The 9,628-nt window shown below is 37.8% G+C and overlaps 1 protein-coding gene across 1 annotated transcript; it reads right to left on the bottom strand.

The window, feature by feature from the left end:
* LOC145111387 (uncharacterized) lies at positions 1-1,013 on the bottom strand. Its single transcript, XM_079047672.1, has 2 exons — positions 706-1,013; positions 1-625 (listed from the first exon to the last, which is right to left on the bottom strand). Exons 1-2 carry the CDS (start codon positions 1,011-1,013, stop codon positions 1-3), a joined length of 933 nt encoding a protein of 310 aa, XP_078903798.1.
* Between the last annotated feature and the right edge of the window lie 8,615 nt (positions 1,014-9,628).

A 9,628-nucleotide genomic window follows, 5' to 3' on the forward strand; every position in this document is an offset into this window, starting at 1 on the left:
TCACACCACTTGTTGACCCACATTCACCTTCTCCCGTTTTGAAACCAATTCCACTTCCAGTATCACCTTCACCCTTTCCTTTTTTTCCCCCTTTGCCCTTTGCCCTTGACCCTTCCCTTTCTTTAATGCACTAGTTTCACCTTCACCTTCTGCCTTCCTTTTTTTGACATGACTTTTTTGGGCCTTTGACATTGCATCACGAGTTGACTTATTGTGGCCTGATTTCTTACAAACACCATAGACCATCGTTTTCCCTGCCTTGGATACTCTGTGTGATCCACTAACCTCAATATTGTCCCTCTTTCTCTTAGTAATGGGTCTCCCTGGCATCTTCCTTTTCAAAGGTGGTATGTAGTCTGTTGGGGGCCACATTGCACTCCCATTCATGCTTCTTATTGAGTACGTGTAGGTGTTCATATATATGCAAGCACGATATAAAGGATCAACAAATGCCTCTACATCTCTATTTACATAACTAATGGCTGCCACTGAGTGTACACACCCATATCCATTCATTTGCCAAATCCTACAAGTACATGTTTTCTTTTCCAAATCAACTCCATAAGACTCTCCTAAGTTTCTTGTTTCAAATGTATTCAGGCCACTAGGAAGCACTTGCCAGTACCTACAAATAATCACAGTTAGCATGGCTAATAAAGTACATTGGTTGGATATTCAATTGATTTATGGTGAATATTAAAGTACCTTTGTTGGATCTTCAATTCATTTATGGAAAGACTTATGTTTGGACATACATCAAAGTGTCCCCATCCACTTCCTTTCTGCCTTAAACTACACATCCTCTGCATCACATATAGTCTAATATCCTCCAACATTAAAATAATTGGCTTCTTCCTAGCATCCAATATAACATTGTTAAAGCTTTCAGACAACCCATTCTCAACTGCATCACACCCCCTTCCTATTTGAAAAAATACTCTTGACCATGAGTTTGGATTCCTTCCCATAAGATGCATATAAGCAGCAGGGCTAATCATTTGAATCTCTTTCATTGCAGAATTGAAAAGAGGTTCAGTTGAGGCCTTACAAGCCTTCCAAAATAATTTCTCATATGAGCCCCAGGGAATTTCTTCTTGAAATTGGAAAGAACATGTCTGGTACATTGCCTATGTTCTATCTCTGGAAATAAATCTTTAACTGCTTCAATTATCCCCTGCATTTACATCATCATAATATTCAGAAGTATATCACATTTGAAAGAAATTAGGTATGGCATTATAAAGTAGAAACATACCTTATGTTGATCTGACATCAATGTATTACCAAACCCACCTTCAAGATGCAGATCTTCTTGCAAGTTTTCTAAGAACCATTTCCAGTTGTCTTTATTTTCAACACAAACTACAGCCCAAGCTATTAGGTATATATGATTGTTACCATCCCTACCAACAACACATAATAACTGACCAGTACACATTCCTTTTAGAAAACACCCATCTAAGTTTATTATCCTTCTACAGCCACTTCTCCAACCCTCCTTTAGTGCATGAAAACATATATATATATATATATATATATATATATATATATATATATATATATATATATATATATATATATATATATATCCTGCTAAAGTAAGTTTTCCCATCTGGCATAGAGTTCACATACAACTTGACTGTTGACCCTGGATTAGACCTTTTTATCTCTTCACCATAGGACCATAACTTTGCATAATTTTCCACTATGGTACCTTCAACAAGAGACATTGCATGTTGCTTAGCTCTCCTACATTGTCCCATACTAACCACTATGCCAAATTTAGTCTTTACTTTCTCCTGTAACATCCTAACATTGAATTTCTGATTCTCAAGAACTTCCCTGGTGAAATGACTACCAATCCATCTGTAATTAACAATTGACCCTAACTTAAAATTTCTTGCACAATTATGGTCAATGATAAGGGACTTGATTTGGAATGACTGCTCCTCACTCATCCATGATGCCCACAGCCTAAATGTGCATTGACCAGTACTACACTTAACCAATAACCTTTTACTGTCGTTTTTTTCAAAGTACAATTGATACCCATTTGCTACAGCATAATTACAAATCATAAATTTTAATTGTTGAGGGTTGGTGAACCTCATACCTAGAATTGGCAACTGCTTCTTCCAAGGTATGTCTTCATTAAACATCGGTTTTCCTTTCACATCTGGGACATTATCATCTTCATCATCTTTTGGATCGCCTTCTATGACCTCCTCATTACCATTTTCCTGACTTACTCCTTCATAGGTTACTCCTTCCATGTTTCTTTCTTGTGGACTCATGAAGTCAATTAGGTCAATACCTTCTTCCCCTTCGATTGACATGTTTGACTTCACAGAACAATTATCCTCATTTTCATTTTCATTTGCCTTACTTACGTGCACAGTAGTACCAAAATGGTCCATGTAAACAGGAACTTGTACTCCACATTGATAAGCAATGTCTATAAATTCTTGATATTGAAGTTCATTCGAAATCAAGGTTAAACCTTCTGGAATTTGTAAATCGGGTTGACAATAATAAAGTTTCTCACACTTCTCTTGTGTGAATCGTTCAAGAAAACCTACAAACTCATTCTATGACATACCAGAAAAATCGACGTTGTCGAACACATGATGAACACCATCAGAATAGCAAAAAGGTTTGTTGATGAACACACCTTGGAAATGAACTTTTATTGAGAGGAATATAGCCATCGATCTTCAGTTACTATGGTGGGACGAGGGTTTTTCTCAATGAGGAGGGGTTTCTTCAATGAGGGGGAGGGTATTGTATAAAGCAAATGATTTATTTTATAACAAATAATATAAGTGTACCACACGTGGCTATTTCATTAAATGACGTGTCACCGACATTTTCCTTCGTGGCATGTACATTACCTTTCAACTCGGTAAAAGGTTACATAAGGGTATTTTAAAACGGTCAAATGAAAGTATATTCCTTTAATGTGCAAAAAAAATAGTTTAGTGACCTTTTAAAAAAACGTGAAAAGTTCGATGGGCTAATATGACATTTGCCCAAAAACAAATGGAGTCTTTGGGGTCAACACATGGAACGATCCCAAAATTATCATTTTCTCTTTACATTTATGATATAATTTGTTAATAAATATGTATATATTTTTTTAATAATTTAAATGTACTAATGTAGGTTTTAGATGATGGGGCTTGGACTATAAATAAATTTGATGAAAATATTTTTGATGATAATGAAGCTGAAATTGTTATTATACATTATAATTATGATATAAATTGTAAAAATTATGTATATTGTTTGTTAGTAATTATAATGTATTAATGTAGGTGTTGGACTAAAGGGGGCACGAAGGGGGGCAGAGTACAAATTAATTCGATGATCATGTTTACGATTTTTCTGATAATAAAGCTGAAAAGGTTATTATACTTACATTTATGATATTATTTGTTAACAAATACATACATTTTATTAATATAACGTATTAATGTAGGTGTTAGATGAAGAGGTAGTAATTACAGGGATTACAAATCACTTTGATGATCATGTTTTTGATGATAACGAAGCTACACCTGATAGACCTAGGCTTCGTAATCCATCAAAGTATAAGTGTACTCCTTACACGCAGGTATACATTAAAAGCTAATAAGGGAATAATATTTTTTATGTCAAATTTTCAAAACATAATGATTTAAATGTTTGAAAATTGTTTTAGTTACACACGACACCAAAGTCCAAGCGAAGAGCGAAGAAGAAGATTGATACTAGATCAACAACCCCTGTTCCTCCTCCAACATTCGCTGTTGATCATGACTTTTCGGTTTTGCGCATGCAGCCTTACGTAGCAGGCAGTGAGGTTGTGTTACAAAATTATTTTTTTCATGTGTATAACGTGGAACACCGATTCTACAAGTTGATATTAGATAAAGAGTTTTGGAGTGTGTTGTTTGGGCATACACACAACGACTGGTTAGATCAAGCAGTAAGTATTTATAAATTTATGATCATATTTGATTTTTATTTATTAAATAATAACAATATTAACATAACTTTCGCAACATATGACGATTTGGATTAGAATTTTGATTGGAGAGCATTTATGTATGGGATAGCTATATACCCTGATTTTATGGTTCTTTGGTGGGATGTGGATATAGTATATTGTTAGTTTTATTGAAGTTGCTTTCATTATTATAATTTTTCTTGTATCGTAATATGAATAAATAATTCTTTTTTTAAAACTTTGTACAAGTTTATATGCCGATTCATTCATTTCCAAATCATTGGTTGTTTGGCGAACTGCGACTGGAGTCAACGGAAGTCCATATTTATGACAGTCTCGGTAGGAGTGCTTATGAAAGATTTGAGTTAGATGGAACGTTTAGCGAATTTGAGGCTCGGGTGGAAAAATTGTTAGAGAAAATTAATTATTGGCAGAGGAGGAACATCTCAAGGATACCATTGAATATGAAATTCATTTTGGAAAAACAAGTTCCTCAATAAAGTGGCGAGTTGGGAGATTATGCCGTATTTGTTTGTATGTTTATGGAACAACTAGTATCAGACCAACCAATACGTAAACTTATAGACCCAAAAAATGCAGCTTTAGAGTTTCGTCAAAGGATGGCAAAAATTTATTGGGGATCGTGTGTTGGTCCTATGTAGCTGGATTACATATATATGTAATTGAATGTTTGATTTATAAATCAAGCGTTAGATAATAATTACTTCATACATAATTTAGTAATAACTTCAAAACTTAAAACATAACAATAACTCCACCATTTTTTTAACGTTAGAACTTCAAAATGTAAACATAACAACAACTACACCATGTTTACTGATGTTAGAACTTCAAACTTAACAAAAAATTAAAAAGCTTACAACTTGTAAACAATAACTGCTAAAAACAACACTCAACTACAAACCAAGGCTATCTTCAACTTCTTATTTTCAGATTGAAAGTGTTTATTTGACTTAGCTACCTTAGCTATTACCATATAAGATCGGTCTTTCTCTTCATCAACCCAACATATAAACCCGCATTTTGGTCCCTGTAAATTTATAGATAGACAAGACTATAAGTTGTCGTATAAATATGATAGCGTAAATATTAAGGAACTAAACATCATGATACCATATTTGGACAAACGTAAAATAATCTTCCTTGGTTTTTAGTTGTACCCGATATCCTAATTATACGTTCACCTCCGCATTTGCAGTATGCCATTCGCCTGATTTATTTGATCAAATATGAGTAACTTCACAAATAAATTTCATGGCGTGAGTATTACCCATTTATACAATAATTTTTATTGGAGACAAGTACACTGCCTTGTCTTGTCAATCAGTAAATTTTGACTATGAAATCATCTGGTTTGACTATGAATCCTTCAAGTTGAACTATGAAGTGCAGACAAGTACATTGCATTGTCTTGTCAATCAGTAAAGTTTGACTATGAAATCATCTGGTTTGACTATGAATCCTTCAAGTTGAACTATGAAGTGTAGACAAGTACACTGCCTTGTCTTGTCAATTAGACAAGTACAATGTCTTGTCTTGTCGATCAGTAAAGTTTGCTTACGGGTTGACTATGAAATCACGTGTTTGACTACGAAGTAATCCAATTTCAATACCAACTTTTGTATATTAATAATGTAACATTCCGTTCGAAATTAAATTAAATAAGTAAATAAATAATGAACCCTTAACCCCGAGATGCAAATTATATTATTTTTTGATGTTATTGTAGCCCTAATTTTGGAATAATTTAGCAAGGCGTTGGTTTTGGGAGTTGAATGTCATAACTTTCGAATATCGGGGGTTTAGTGTAATTTCCGGACTAGTTTGTAAAGAATTTTGAAGGTTGAGGGTTGTTTGGTAAGTTATGGATTGAATTTGAAAAGGGTTTTAGAAGTCAGGGTATGATTGGTAATTTTTAGACTTATTATGAAAGGATTTATGGAGGCAGGGGCTAAATGGTAATTTCTGGACTTTAATTGAAAAATATTTATGAAGGAGGGATCAAAAGTGTAAAAAATGATTTAAGTTTGAAAGGAAAACACGGGACTTAAACCCGTGCCTTCCCTTCCCGTTTGAAAATGTATCATCAAGAAACCCTAACCCTATCATAGTCTTCTTCAACCGCCACCATGTGAAGCCTCCTCTAGCCGCTGCCGCCATCAGCTTAACTGCCGCCTATAACCACCAAGCATTCATCGGCGCCATTGTTACCGACAATATCAATGACCGATGAATAACCCGCGTTGATGTCACATTAGAATGGAGAACGGAGGGACTGGTCTGGCATCGTAGTTGCTGCTGCATTGTCGGGTCCGACCCCGCCGCCTGCTGCCTTGCCGTTGAAACGCCATCGCGACCCTTGTTGTCGGTGACATCGTGAATGGACGGAAGAACCACCAATAATGACGCCAAGGTTGTCGAAGACAAAGTCAGGACTGTGTGCTGCCATTCTCGGACGCGCCTCCTCCGCCTTTTCCGCCGCTGGGATGTCACCGTCGTCGCCATTCTAGGCAGCTGTCGCGGGTGACATCCTCCTCCGACTGCCTTATGCCGCCATGAGGTGGCTGTGTTGGTGTGTATATTCTTGGGGTCCGACCTCATGTTTGGAGTGTGTGTGAGTGTTTTGTTGGTCGGATGCTGTAAGGGAACTACCATGGCGGCCAACCATGGTGGCTGCCACCTTGTACCACCACCGGCCGCCACAAGGGTGGTTGTGTGTGTGTGTGTTATTTTGTGTGTGCATTCCTTTTAGATAATATGTTGTATGTATATTATTTGGCCGGAAACCCCGAAGAAAACCCACCACCACCACCACCACCGTGAGGTGGTGGCTGCCGCCTTCTGCCGCCACCAACCGCCGTCTTGGGTGGCGGTGTGCATTTGAGTGTGAATGGATTGCTATTTGAGATATGATTGGACATGTTTTGTTCTAGAATCATAACCACCACCACCACGAGGTGGTGGTTGCCGCCATGAGCCGCCGTTTACCACCACCACCCGAGGTGGTAGTGGGTGGTGCCCGGCCTAATGAAACCCTAATTGACCTAATGAAACCCTAATTGACCTAAAAGCCTAATCGTTTGACTAATTGGCATGTGCTTGGGTTAGAAACCCTAATTAGGTTTTAGAAAACCCTAATTTTGGAAGATGTTAGTTTTGGATTGATGGGACCTGCGTTTGGACCAGTGGATTGAAGTATGACTTATGCCCAATTACATTGTATGTTTGGCCTAGTGGAGTGATGGACTTAATGGATTAAGTCCTTAATGGGTTAAGTAAAAACTCTTAACCCTAATTGTCATTTTATGTGAAAACCCTAATTTTGTTTGGGCCTTAAGTTGGGCTTTTATTTTGGGCTTTGTTGATTGGGCTATTGATGGGTCATCCAAGAACAAGTATATAGACTAGAATATTTGTATTGGGCTTTAGGATAAGGCCCATTGGAAAGCCTTGGGCCCAATTTGTAAAATTGGGCCATAGATGGGCCATAATTGGGCCTTGGTGATTATGAGATATTGGACCATCGGAATGCCAGGTGTTTGGACTAGAATAAATGGATGGGCCTTAAGGTAAGACCATGTAGAGGTTTGGGCCCAATTTGGAAAATTGGGCCATATGTTGGGCCTTGGATCATTGTTTGACTTTTGGGCCTTCAGAGAATGAGTTTGGGCCTGGGTCTTGTACCAAGCTAGGTTAGGGGTAAAATGGTCCTTTTACCCCAAGTATGGATTTATAGTTATGCATTGAAACCCAAATGGTTAATTGGGTTTTGTTTTGATGTTGACAGTTCGGGAATCTGTTATCCAACAACTAGAGTTTTATCCGCGGGACTTCAGCAGTGCGAGGTGAGTTTTCTCCTGTAGGAACGGGTCTAAGGCACTAATGTCAGTCCGTTTATGTATGTTAGCATATTCCGGACTAAAGTCCGATGTCGGGCAGTGCCCGATGTAGTTGTATATGTGTTCCGGACTTCGGTCTGATGTCGGGGAAAGCCCGAGGAATATTTGTATGCTTGATGTCTTCGTGATTCTTGCATGTGCTTGTTTTATATGTTTTCGGACTTTGGTCCGATGCCGGGGAAAGCCCGATGAATGTTTATATGTTTCTGTATTTTGTCCGATGCCGGGCGGGGCCCGAGGAACGTTTATATGTTTATGTTATGTGAATGTTTATATGTTTCCGGATTTCGGTCCGATGCGGGGCGGGGCCCGATGAATGTTTATATGTTTATGATATGTGATTATGTTTATATGTATTTGTTGATGTGTTTGTATGTATACCGGATTTCAGTCCGATGCCGGGAGGGGCCCGATGCCGGACTACGGTCTGATGTCGGGCGGGGCCCGATGTAGCGGGCAAGGCCCATGTTATGTTTATATGTTTATGATTATGTGATTATGTTTATGTAATTTTTGATATGTTCATGTGTATATCGAGCTTTGCTCGATGTCGGGCGGGGCCCGATGTTGGACGGGGCCCGATGTAGCATAGCAGGGCCCACAATATGTTTATGTGACATGTGTATGGTATGTGGTAGTTTGGGGAGACTCACTAAGCTTCGTGCTTACAGTTTACAGTTTTGGTTTCAGGTGCTTCTGGTAACAAGGGGAAGAGCTCGGGATGACTGCATTGCACACACCATAATATTTCAGTCTGGGATGATTACTCTGATATTTTTTATATTTGTTGACATGATACATTGATTATGATGATTTTGGATACTTGACTTATGTTTTGATGTAACGCTTGATAAATATGGTTTTATTAATAATTAAAAATGAAATTTTCGGTTATGATTTTTGGGATGTTTCAAGTTGGTATCAGAGCCTTGGTTTGAGGGATTCGAGCACACTCTCGGGTGTGTTTGAACTCAAGTTGAGGACTTGGTATAATTTTTTTTAAAAGAAAAACCAATTTTACAAAAAGGATTTTGAAAAAAGAAAAAAAGGGTGTGGTGCATGCAATCAGCCGAGCTCAAGTAAGTACTCCCAAATTACCCATACAAGTTTATGTTATGATATGATTATGAGAACTGCATGCTAGATTAGGGATGAGGATCTAGGAATGATGCCTTGTATGCCTGTTATATGTGTATGAGAACTGCATGCTAGTTTAGGGCTAAGGATCTAGGAAGGATGCCTTATATGCCTGCTGTATGAGATTAATTAACTGTATGCTAGTACTGATTAGTCAGTAAGATGATAGCCTGAGAAGGATATGCTTGATTATGTTTACTCAATGCTCGAATGCTGCTTAGTTTGTGCTTTTAGGAGTTCTAGTTATCTTTAACTAACTAGTAAACGAATACACTAAGTTACATATTATGAGGACTAAATAATTTCAGAAGGTTAGGTTTAGCCCTATTTCGCAGCTCTCGTCTGAGTCTAACCGTTGTAGGGAGAGACCTTTCATTCGAAGAATTATCTGGTCTTAGTAATATGTAATGGTATTCGCGAGCTAGTTAGGGAAAGGTAGCAGGGACTTCTTATACAGCTGATGGCGTAGAGTGGGTCGGTGATTACCCTAGGGCAAGCCTAGGATGAGATTTGCGCAGAGAGCAGTAGTAGTGAAAGTGACTTAGTGGAGTCAAGGCGGTTTTTGAGGAAAGTACGGATAAAT

This window comes from Lactuca virosa, chromosome 1 (genome assembly GCF_052849685.1).
Source record: "Lactuca virosa cultivar CGN04683 chromosome 1, Lactuca_virosa_CGN04683_v6, whole genome shotgun sequence".
NCBI classification, from domain to species: Eukaryota; Viridiplantae; Streptophyta; class Magnoliopsida; order Asterales; family Asteraceae; genus Lactuca; species Lactuca virosa.